The sequence below is a fragment of the Triturus cristatus genome, chromosome 2_1 (genome assembly GCF_964204655.1).
Source record: "Triturus cristatus chromosome 2_1, aTriCri1.1, whole genome shotgun sequence".
In the NCBI taxonomy this organism is placed as follows: domain Eukaryota; kingdom Metazoa; phylum Chordata; class Amphibia; order Caudata; family Salamandridae; genus Triturus; species Triturus cristatus.
Window position 1 is genome coordinate 799,761,091 of NC_140581.1, and position 13,039 is coordinate 799,774,129.

General features: G+C 42.6%; 1 protein-coding gene across 3 annotated transcripts in view; it reads right to left on the reverse strand.

Moving 5' to 3' along the window:
• The window catches only part of LOC146865898 (kelch domain-containing protein 10-like), a 603,680-nt gene that overhangs the window by 247,415 nt on the left and 343,226 nt on the right, over window positions 1-13,039 (reverse strand). For all 3 annotated transcript variants that reach the window (XM_085640780.1, XM_085640782.1, XM_085640781.1), the window contains one exon: window positions 9,878-9,965. In XM_085640780.1, coding sequence (XP_085496906.1) covers window positions 9,878-9,965 — 88 coding nt within the window. The remainder of the gene's footprint in view (window positions 1-9,877; window positions 9,966-13,039) is intronic.

Below are 13,039 nucleotides of genomic sequence, written 5' to 3' on the forward strand. Positions count from 1 at the left end.
CCAGCCTCGCTATGAACACCATGCGCGATGACACACAACGCTCAGTTAGTTTCTAGCTCAGCTTTTAACACCGTCAGAGATGACGCGTAGCATGTATCCAATAGTCTAAGAGAGAAAAACAATGGCCATAACGTCATCCAGTGAGCAAACTGGAACGCAAAATGGAACGCAGGACAGTTCCAAAAAATGGCCTGAAATCCTCTCAAACTGAAGATTTGACACGCAAACGCTGGAACGCAAACGCGCCAAACCAGGCACTCCACCCTCTATCCTCCTCACCGTAAGTTCCGTAAGTTCTGTTCACACGACACCTGCGCCGATGCAATTGATTGCTAATCTGCCACTGGAGAAGATATACTTCTCTTTTCCTTTAAATACTGCCCCTGGAGGAGGAATACCTCTTTTCTTTTGGAGATCTTTTTTAAAAAAAATATTCGAGTTCATCTGGTGTTGAGGTGATGTAGGGCCTGCTCGTCGCCAAATAAATGTGGTGTTTTACACCAAAATAACTCAAAACAATACTCTTGAATAACGATTATTTAAGATGGGTTTAATTCACCTCATCCACCAACAGTCAGATCCAACTGACTCAAGTGGAACACATTACAGAATTCTTCCAACAGTGTTCTTAACAGAATTCAGAGCAACATTCTGCATTCTGAATCTATACATGTTGCAGTGGGAGAAACATGAAATGATATCACAGTAACTCTGTCAAAGTATCTGACCTCCTCCAGCAGTACATTTGTCTGTATGACTTGGTGTTACCTAGCGATCTTAAGTCTCCCAATAATCTCTAGTGGTGAGTTTGTTGTGTCGTAAATATTTTCATGAATAATCTTTCTGGATGTTTATATAGTTTCAGGAGGACTACTGCAAACGAGGCTATATTATATTACGCAAAGAGAACTAAGTTCCAAATTAGTCAGTTTGAGCCCACAAGCTCTTTGTTCCACATACAGTTGTTTCCTGCATCTTTAGACTGGTCTTCGGCCCATGGAGTGGTCTTTCTATCCATTACCAATGTTCTTGGTAATCTGCCAATTCTAGTGAAGAGAACTTCTAAAACACAGAGAAATATTTGGGTTTTCTTATCATCTTTAAATTTTTCCCCACAAAAATGTGTCTCATTACTTGTACATGCAATTGCTTCTAATGCTTCACAGTAACATACAATTACTTCGATATCACATTCCTAAAATTAAACAGCTCATTTCTTCAATCACAATACTGCCATTACTTAATTCCCTAATTCTTAAACTCTCACATTAAAATCCTCATTATTTTAATCACATCATTTGAACACAGTCACTAAGCCTAACCATACTCATACTGGGAAAACTAACCCTAATAAATGCTAAATATAAAATTATATTCATAGTAATTGCAGTAAATGTAAACAAAATAACAGTTCTTAACTCTTAAGGTAAAATGTTTTAATCTGCAAGTACAGCAATATTATAAAATATTGAGATATTTAAATACAAATTAATTAAAATATGCTAATCTCAGAGCAATACTCTTGCAAAAGGTTTATTAAACTGTTTTTTTTTTAAAGGCATATTTTGCATAATTTAATTTGATTATTTTAATTTATTTGTCTTTAAAATCAATTCTAAACCACTTCTTTACTTACTTTAAAATTCGAAGTGCGGATGCAATAGACCAAGTAATGGTGTATCTAAGCTTGACAGTGAAAGTATTTTTATGGATCGAAATAATGGGGTTGGAATAAGGGTCAATGGAGGTGATGGATTCCGATCGGAGAAATTCTAGCTTGTTAGACCTCAGTATATGATGGATTATTCTATCCAACAAATTCAGCAAATGATCCTGCACCATATCAACTTGGCTTTTTCTTAATTGATGTGGTATATGTCATATCACCTATCAAAAAGCCTCTGATCGAGCCCTATGACATTCCACTTGAATGCACTGATCCCTCATTGGTGTCTATATAGTCCTTTAAAGCTTGTCCAATTTTTATCTTGTCAGGTGCACTTCACAGTGGACTGCATTCATCACCTATCTCGTTAAGTAGGGTTTAAAAAATGGCCCCTGCACACAAGACATATGTAAGTAGTCCCTGTTTGTAGAAAGAGAATACACCATGGTTCTAAAGGCCATGTTGAACCGTACCTTGCTTCACTAAGGAACCAATTCTGTCCGCTTTTACCTATCCAACATTGAATCATGAACTTAGTTTTAATCTTCTGTAAATGATGTCATTGTAAAATCCGTACCAGTCAGGGCTCCATTTAAGTAGGATACTACATTTATTAAGGCCTCTAGGGGCATACACAGAGCCCAACTCCAATGCCTCATATGGTTATATTAACTTGTATGGTCACACTGAAGGTAGTGTATTAATAGAATAGCTAATTAATAAGTGTTTATTTTCATTTTCCTGAACAGGTTATTTTTTTATATGCCTATTCTACCTGTTTTTTTTTAACTTCATGCTATGGTAGTTGTTAACTTTGTAGGCAACTTCACTTTCAGTGGCAATGTTTCCAAAAGGGATAGTAAGGGCAATGTGAGCAAAGAAGAAACATCATGCACACATTGTAAGATTTTCAGAACCATAAAAACTCATTTTGTCTCTAGAAAGCCACTGCACCTAGTCCTCTGTTTTTTTCTATTAACTAAGTTTGTAGAGCAGGCACAAGAAACTGAATTATAAATACTATTTGCAGATCAAAATATGAGAAAATCAACAAAGAGAAAAATAATTTCAGACACACAAAATTGAGGATGTATGACGTTACAACACAAACTATTACAATGCATACTTTTACAACGTGGTTTTTACAACGCAACTTCCATTGCAACACATGCTATTACAATGCAAGCCATTACAAATCATGCAATTTACTATTCTAACACCGCCAGGTACTTACCTCATGGTTTTTGCTTTGTTCGCCATAAGTTGGCAGGGTATGCTCAGACGTGAGTCCCTTGCTCACGTTGTCACTGGATTCAAGCAAGCCTGGGTGAAGACGCCTGAAATGCCAGAAACCGGTCCTAGGAAGCTTGTTTCCGGTCCAGGGAAGACATGGCTTGGCAGTTCGGGCTGGACTGTTCCCATGAGGCACAGGGTCAGACTGATTTGCATATGGCCATGTCTGAACTGGGATGGCAGAGTGGGCTAAAAAACGGTGATGGATTAAACCCAGATCAGTTGACTGGGGGTGAGTGCTTGCAATGTTCAACACTCCGTTCATCATTTCCTTTGGTTTTTGCTTTGTTCGCCATAAGTTGGCAGGGTATGCTCAGACGTGAGTCACTTGCTCACTTTGCCACTGGATTCAAGCAAGCCTGGCTGAAGACAGCTGAAATGGCAGAAACCGGTCCTTGGAAGCTTGTTTCCGGTCCAGGGAAAACATGGCTTGGCAGTTCGGGCTGGACTGTTCCCATGAGGCACAGGGTCAGACTGATTTGCATATGGCCATGTCTGAACTGGGGTGGCAGAGTGGGCTAAAGAACGGTGATGGATTAAACCCAGATCAGTTGACTGGGGGTGAGTGCTTGCAATGTTAAACACTCCGTCCATCATTTCCTTTGGTTTTTGCTTTGTTCGCCGTAAGTTGGCAGGGTATGCTCAGACGTGAGTCCCTTGCTCACTTTGCCACTGGATTCAAGCAAGCCTGGATGAAGAAGGCTGAAATGCCAGAAACCGGTCCTAGGAAGCTTGTTTCCGGTCCAGGGAAGACATGGCTTGGCAGTTCGGGCTGGACTGTTCCCATGAGGCACAGGGTCAGACTGATTTGCATTTGGCCATGTCTGAACTGGGGTGGCAGAGTGGGCTAAAGAACGGTGATGGATTAAACCCAGATCAGTTGACTGGGGGTGAGTGCTTGCAATGTTTAACACTCCGTCCATCATTTCCTTTGGTTTTTGCTTTGTTCGCCATAAGTTGGCAGGGTATGCTCAGACGTGAGTCCCTTGCTCACTTTGCCACTGGATTCAAGCAAGCCTGGCTGAAGACGGCTGAAATGCCAGAAACCGGTCCTAGGAAACTTGTTTTCGGTCCAGGGAAGACATTGGTTGGCAGTTCGGGCTGCACTGTTCCCATGAGGCACAGGGTCAGACTGATTTGCATAAGGCCATGTCTGAACTGGGGTGGCAGAGTGGGCTAAAGAACGGTGATGGATTAAACCCAGATCAGTTGACTGGGGGTGAGTGCTTGCAATGTTTAACACTCCGTCCATCATTTCCTTTGGTTTTTGCTTTGCTCGCCATAAGTTGGCAGGGTATGCTCAGACGTGAGTTCCTTCCTCACTTTGCCACTGGATTCAAGCAAGCCTGGCTGAAGACGGCTGAAATGCCAGAAACTGGTCCTAGAAAGCTTGTTTTCGGTCCAGGGAAGACATTGGTTGGCAGTTCGGGCTGGACTGTTCCCATGAGGCACAGGGACAGACTGATTTGCACATGGCCATGTCTGAACTGGGGTGGCAGAGTGGGCTAAAGAACGGTGATGGATTAAACCCAGATCAGTTAACTGGGGGTGAGTGCTTGCAATGTTCAACACTCTGTCCATCATTTCCTTTGGTTTGAACTTTGCAGACATCCAGAGATTATGAGGAATGTTCTCCTGGAGAGGATGGATTGGCAAAGAAAACTGGAAGAGTAATTGTCTGGTAATATGGAATTCTGATAATACCTTCATGAGAAAAGAAGGATGTCTTCTAAGCAGCACCCTCTTTGCATGAATAACTGTATAAGGATCAACTGCTGAGAGGGCTTGAACTTCACTAACTCTGAGAGCTAAAGCAATTGCTTATAGATTAGCAGTCATACAAGAAAGATGCTGCATTAAAACCTTGTGAATAGGGTCAGAGGGAAGGCCTAATAATTTCGATACCACCAAATTGAGCTCACAAGGAGAACAATTTGTCCTTACAGAAGGAAAGCCTTTTTTAGGTCTTCTAAAATTACTTTAATCTGGGCCTTTCATTTAAGCTGCAATAGAAGGAATAAAAATGTAATTTCGATTGAGTCAAATGCAACATGAATGGAGGTATGACTTCTTTCTGGCAGGTGACAGGATTGTGGCTATTCTATGGAACTATAAACAAAACCTCTTCTTTTTAAAGGAAAAGCAAGCCTTAGTCAATATGCACGCATACTTGTAGAAAATGTAGAAGTCCATATTATCTGATCTCAGGAGCCACAAACCCTGTTATCTGGTTGACAGGTTTGGTTTGAAATCTTGATTGCAAGTGCTAGCCAATCGTCTGCTCCCTGTGATCCACACACTGGTTTATGCAGATCAATCAGAGTTTATACCTGGAATGTTCGACGCTTGCTACATCTCATACAGGCTATCCCAATTGGGTCTCATGGGCAGAATGCAGTGTCACTCGACATTCAACACCTTTGGCTGGAATTACTTATGGGTGACTGTGTAGAGAATGGGCTTCGGCCTGGGATACATCGACTGTATTTGTACCCTGTATAATTGCCCCACAGCGAGAGTCTGGACAGGCCAGTTGATTTTAGACAGTTTTGTGATCCAGAGGGGTACCAGGCAGGACTGCCCCCTATCTCTGCTAATATTTGCCATAACCGTGGAATCCCTTGCCTGTAAACTATGCCTTTACGCACAACAATGGGGAGTCCAGGCGCGTAGTCTTGCTATATGCGGACGATGCCCTTGTCTTTTTGAGGGATGTGACCGGCTCCCTTCCAGGCCTGACGTTACTTCTGGAAAGCTTTGGGGCTGTGTCAGGCCTCAGGGTGAATTGGGCCAAGTTCTGCTTGTTCCCTTTACCCTGAATCTCGGAACCGGACAGGGGTACCGTATCAATATTCTACCTCCAATGGTGCTATGACATGTTTAAATACCTAGGGATCCAGGTATATAATGCGAATAAGGACCTCAAAGAGGGAAATGTTGATAAGGCACTTGGCTTCATTCACAAATCCATCCCCTTCTGGCTGTCCTTGCCTCTATACCGGTTGGGTCGTGTGGCAATGCCTAAAATGCTTATATTACACCCATCCCCTATGCTATTTTGCTCCTCAGGTGATTCTTTAGGGAACTCCAAAGTCTCTTGCTGGAGTTGAAACAGGGCATGGGCAGACACCGAGTGGTGTTATCTGTGCTCCAGCGGCCTTTGCTGGAGGGGGGACTCACTGCTCCCAATTATGAACTCTACTACGTGGTGGTGCACTTACAGTGGCCGCTGCACTGGCTGGGCACATCCCCTTGTGCTGAGAGAAATCAGTCATCCTCACAGTCCTAGAGGGGACCAGCATTTATACATGGCTGTCTGACTACATGTTACATGCAGGGAGTACACTTTATTGGTTGTAATGCGGGTAGCGATGACCTGAGTTCCTTCCATTTTAACTCAGGGGCCATCCCACACCGCATTTCACTTGGTGAACACAAAGAATCAAGATAGTCTCTGGTTTCAACTCCAACTTCCTGATCCATGGAATCCAGAGTCTTGGGCTGTTGGTGAGTGCATGTACTATATCGAGGTAGTCTGCAAGGTTGATCACATCTCTCCATAGAACTTGTTCCTCCAAAAGGCATTGTTTCCCCTCTCCTTATAGCTGTAACATGCATTATGGGAGATGCATGAACCATGAGGGATACTGGTTGACTTTCTATCTTTTCATGACACACTGCTGTCTCATCAACCAGAGTTGGCCTCTTTGTGGGTCTCCTTGTTTGCACAGAAAGAAAAGAACAGTGTATATACTCCTGCCCCATGTGTTGTGACCTATTTATTGTGACTGTGCCATATGACACTGTAAGATCTGTCTTGCTCTGTTGGCTAAGGTCTGAAATGTGTGTAGCTTGTATTTGTTCAACATGCCTCTTCCAAGTACATTCTTAGTAAAGATGGTAAAATGAAAGTCAATAGATGTCAGGAATCTGAGGGGGATCTTGCACATACACAGTGCAAAGACAGGTCAATCACACGCTGACTTACAAGGTATAGCTTTAAATATTCACCTGGCAAAATCAGTATACACATGATTCTGCGGCACCCTGGAGCCTGGAGGTTGCAGGTAGATGGCAGCTCAGAAGGAGGACATGGCAATGCAATTGTCAAATTTCAGTGCATTGCCTTCCCCTTCTGAAAAAGCAGTAGTGAAACAAAACATGTGGCAGAGGAACTGGCAACTTGGTGTTTTGCTAAGGTTTTTCTTTGTCACCTTATAGTTTGAATTGGGACTTGATTCCACACTTTTGTTGTTTTCCCTTTGGAACTCCACAGACTTAGAAAGTCTTAACTGCCTCATTCATCTCACTCCAGCTTATTAATATCCCCAGCACCTAGAGTTCCAGAGGTTGGCTTCCTCCTGATTGTAATAAAATGAGCCTGTGCATGCACGGTTTGTTTGCTACTGAACCAGTGTTTCCTTTCCTTATTTGCTGCCCCTTTTACACTGGCTCTCTCGTTCATATTGGGAGAGAGGACTGGAGTTTTCTAGAATGTGGGAGGATTGCTTATAGGATGCCCATCTGGCTCATGAAATTTTACCAGCCCCACAATGGACACTGAAACCAATCTTCTCCAGCCATTGGTGGAAGGCATTACAGAGATGCAGGAAGATCTTAAAATGGGTCAAAACCAAAGTGAGAATTTATTAGATTGTTAGAAACAGTTACTCAAAAGGTCCCCTCTTTCGCATTTAGGACTGTCCGGGACAACATTAGTGGAGGCCAATATAAGAAATGCCTCAATCACTCAGGGGACCCATTATGGAGCGCAGTCCTCTAGTCCTATACTGCTGACCCTGCCTGAAAATTTTACAGGAGACCTCAATACCTTTCAAACACTCCTATCCCAACATATGCTTCAATTCATAGCACAGCACTCTCAATTTGCCTTAGATAGTGGAAAAGCATAATTTATTTTGTCATATAAAGTCCATCAAAGGATGCTTTAATGTAGGCAGCACTGCCTATTTTTCATAACAGCACTTGGTTACACCACCTTCCGTGGCACTATTTTAAAGTCTGGAAAATGGCAGGTGGTCCAAGCTGCACATATAGGGTTCAGCAGGTCTTCGCAAGATGTGGTTCCTATGGTAGTCATTTGCATAACTTAAATGCTGAAGCTGCCTGGATGGATGAAGATGCATTTGTAGTATTCCACCATGGATTCCATAAGAAGATGAAGGATACCCTTGCCCAAGTGGTTAACAGACCAATCACAACCACTGCATTGATTGATTTAGCTCTACCAGTAGTTAAAAAACAACAATCTTGCAAAGCAGAGAAATGTTTTCTTTGAGATGCTGTAGAGCTCATACTCGGAAAATAATTAATCCACCCAGAAAGAGACAGCCGCAGGACATCAGTCCTATGTATGTACAGTGACCGCATAAGACATTTTGTTCATATCTGCCTGGTGTTGGAGGGAAACAGAGCAGCTCGCCTTTGAATGGAAAATCCCGGGTGAACGAGATGATGACTTTTTAATCTGCCATAAGAAAAGCTCACTACCTAAAGCCAATCAGAATAAATGTTACTAAAGAACCTCTGGTGATTTATGCTCTTACAGATTCAGGGGCCGCTGACTACTTCATAGACCAATGTTCTCTACTGGAAGCAATTGCTGGCACTTCTTCAACAATTGGAGATATAACCCTGAATACTTAGCGGGCCTAATCACAAAGGTAAATTTACATGTTAGTAAAACTAAATGTGAGATGTATTCTTGAACTTTGATGTAATTTTGCAACATTTGGCTATTCACCATTTCCGAGTGTAAATTTACTCTAAAGTGTAGACTTACATGTCTCCACCCCCTTAGACAGAGGATGGAGCCAAATATACGAGTGCAAAGTTAATTCAGAGAAAAAAGGCACAAAACAGTAGTAAATGTACTTCAGCTCAGGCTTGGAGTAAGTCTAGTACCTCAGATGGCCAACAACTGGTACTGCAACACATTCTAATAGAAAATAATGGAGGCAGGGACTTAAAATAGAACTCAATAGCAAACGAAATTTGTTTATTTTCAACTTTTAAAAATATATAAAAATTGAATTTAAAGTTTAAAACTTATGCACACAAATATTATCATTATTTAATTGAATAGCATTTTTTTATTTTAAAAATACTTGAAAAAATGTAAATTAATTCCACATATACATTTAAAAAAATCTAATACATAATAAGTAAATGCAAACACTTTTGTTTTCCCTGTCAATGCCTTAGGCCAACTGTTCACTTTGCTTGATGTTCATTTATGGAAAATACCTACATGAATTTGCGGAGAAGTGTGGCTCAGGGGTTAGAGGCGGCAGACCTGGAAGCTGAGATCGGTCCTGGACCAGGGTTCAATTCCCCGCCTCGGCAGGTCTTGGGCTAAAAATTCCACGGACTCGATAATTCTCGCCCAGGTGCCTCCTTGACTCACGGGTTCACACTCTGCGACTCTGGGCAATAGCTTGCTTAATCTCCACAACGGCCCCTCGCGGCGGGATGCCTGACTTTCACCTTGTGGATACCCTGCTATCTCACAGGGGAATACCAGGACGGGTTCCCTAAGCAAGCGCCGGGAAACCCACAGCGGGTAGCTGTGCGCTATATAAGCTCAACTACATTTACATTTACATTTATGGTGAAGCTACCCCTTTAAGGCATAACGTAAAGATCAATAAATATTTCTGTTAACAGCATAAAGAAGCCTTATTACGAGATTTTCTTTTCAAAACTTTTCCAATACAGCAGCCAACATTACATTGAGAGAGAAGTTAGGAATCTTACTTCTTTGCTATAGCTATCAATTTAATAAATCTTTACTGCAATGGCAAGATCAAAATATGACTTCTTGAGAAGTACAAAGATTCAGGTTATTTGTTCCTGCTCAGGTTATTTTCATAAAATACATAAACATTGATCACTTACTTGGCTGTCTATCAGAGGGATTGATTAGCTTCATTGCCATGATGTCGTTAAACTCGCACTCCTCATTAGCTCCACCAAAGATAAAAAGCTATTGGTAAGTAACATAGAAAACGAAAATGAAAAGCTGTACACAACAGAATTGTCTTATAGTCAACTGATAACCATGTTCGCTGTCCTTAGAAATGTCAGGGTGGCTATGATTTTCTTACAGTTCATACAGGTTTCTCTCCTTTGCAACCAGATCAGTTTTATTAAAGGATCTGGGACATGCAAGGGCATTTTGCTACAGGAACGTCCCTTTTAACAACATTCCTGTGATGCAATGCCCTGCTCCATATTTGCAAAGTGGTGTTAAGCCACTTTTTGTGGCTTAATGCCGCTTTGCAAATATAGTATCCTTTCATGCAGGAATCTGCGCGAAAGGGGCGTGCAATAGGTGTTGCTGTGGGCTTTCCACCATAACACCAATTGCTTTTTGATGCTGCCCCAGATTTACAAGGATCTGTAAATCTGAGGCAGCGCCAAAAACGAACGCCATGCAAGAGCAGGCATTAGAATGGCGAAACATGGAGAAATACTTTTATTACTCCCCGTTCAGCAGCACACATAGAAAGAGCAAAACGCCATGAATGATATTTGATGTGCAGGGAGGTGTCCCTTCCTGCTCATAAACAATCATTAAATAATTACGATTTGCTACTTCTATGCATGCTACACACATAGAAGTAACAAATTACCATTATTGAATGTTTATGTGGAGGAAGGGACACTCTCCTACACATAAACAATCATTACCTGCAATGCAAGCACCCTTGCACTATGGTGCAAGGGTGCCTGCATTGGTGCTAGGCAGCTAATTTTCTCATCTGCACTAGGGAAAACACAGGGATGTGCCATATTGTTGTAAATATGGCGCATCCCTGCATTTTGGAAATGTCAGAGTGTGGTGCTGCCAAATTTGGCACAGCCCCGTGCTCCGGCATTTCCTTGTACATTCCTAAAGGATCATAAAAGGAAAGAAGAATTCAAAAAGGAGGGGGTCCTCTGCAACAAGATAGCTTGCCCAAGGCAGGGATAATACAAATGAATTTCAAAAAGCAATCTCAGGTATGTAATTATAAAATAGGGAAAAGGGCACAATCAAGGACACACGAAAACACAATCATGATAGCATAAAAATAGAAAAATCATTTTGATTTTTATAAACAACGTCATTGTGCCAATGAAAATTTGGATGCATTGTCCTCTTTACTGGCTGCGATCAAATCTGGCTTGTCAGAGGTCCCCTGCCCGTAGGAGGAGTTTAAAGCTTCCTTCCCAGTTATGGCGGGCGAGCTTCTGTCTCTCCTGAATAACTCCTTGATGACCGGCCAAGTTCCATCTAGGTTCAAGAGAGTTATGGTAAGCCCTCTGCGGAAGGAGGCAGGGGAGGCCCAAAATAACTTAAAGAACTATCTCTCAGTATCCCTGCTCTCATTTCCTGCTAAGATTCTGGAACGGCACATGACTAAGATTCTTACAAAATCTGTGGATGATCGGCGATTGCTTCATCGTTGCCAATCAGGCTTTTGGGCCCACCATAGTACAGAGTTGGTGATACTCTCTGTACTGGACGAACTGAGGTTGGCGACAAATAAGAATAGATACTCGGTGATGATTTTGTTAGATGTGTTGGCAGTGTTCGATACGGACGATCAGCAACTGCTATTGCACCGTGTAGGAAGCTGGCTCTCTATATAATGTACTAAAAAGAAGTACACTGTGTAGAGAGTCCAGAGATTCTCCAAATGGTACACAGAGGTAAAGGCAGATAATTATAATGCACTTTTTGTGGTAGTGTTGGCAAGCAGTTAGGCTTATCAAAGGGTAGTGCTAAGCATTATGTTGTACCCACAAAGGCAATAAATGAGACATGCACTCAGAATAAATCAGAAACAAATTTGTAAAAAATAAAGTCGATTTTTATGCATTTTTTTAAAACCAAAAACACAGGTCTAAGGTAAGTACTATCAGAGTTACGTTTTTCAAAGTTCTGAAAATATATCACTGTTGTGGGCAATTAAGCACCATAGGAAACAATGGGGGAAAAGAGAAAAATGCATATAAAAACCGGCAATGCTTTCACAAAGTTCACCTTCTCATTTTAGGTCGATGTCGGGACCAGCTCCACAGTTTCAGCAGGAGAAGTTCAGTAGCGTCCTGGATCAGTCTGCAGCAGACTGCGGAGGGTCTTAGAAACTGGTGCGCAAAGATGAAGGGGGCCTCTTGAAAAGGCACTGGACAGGTGGACTTTCAGGTAAGTCTGTTAGGTCTCCTTTGAGAGAGGAGGTTGCAAGGGCCGGGGGACCATGGGAGCCGAGCTGGTTAGTCAGTTCTGGGGCCGATGGAGCTGGGTGCAGAATGAACAGGTCAGCCAGGCATCGTGCGTCTTTAGGGTCCTCGTGGCCAAGAGCAGGAAACTTGGAATGGTGATCTAAGGACAGCTGAGCCACTCAGGATGTGGGTCTTGGGTGTCTTGATGTCCCTTGATGGGAGCTTGCTTCTGGTGCTTAGGGAGCCTAGAGTTGACTATTCTTCTTTGTTTTTACTGTTGGGGTTCCGGTACCCCAGGCATTGGTACACCACGGCTCCAGTAGATCCTGGTGCCTCCAAACTTGGCGGTGCTGTGTCGCGGTTGTCAGGGAGCAGCAAGTCCACAAACCGGACTTCACTGGTTCGGTGCCTTCAGTACGCATGGGAGTGATACCTTCACTCCAAGGGAGCTTCTTGGTGATTTCTCAAAGGTTGTAGTTGCTCCACAGTTCTTGGAGTACTTGCAGGATCAGCAAGACACAACAGGCAGCAATTGTCGAGTCCTTGGAGCAGCTAGCAGGGTTTGGCACTTTTTTCTTCTGCAGAAGGGCTTCAGTTCTCGTATAGTGGGTCTTCTTAGCTGTGTTCTTCTTTTGTCCAATGAATCTGAGGTTCAGGTCTCAGGGAGCCCCTTAAATACTGAAGTTCGGGGCGTTGCAAGGGAAGACAGGTAATAGCTAATGGGCTATCTACCTTTAGGGTGACTACACCCTCTATTGACCAATTCCCGTGGGAAGAGACACTACCCAGACCTGATTGGAGGTTTTCTCACCAATGCAAGATGGTGGAATTTCAGGAGAGGGGTTCACC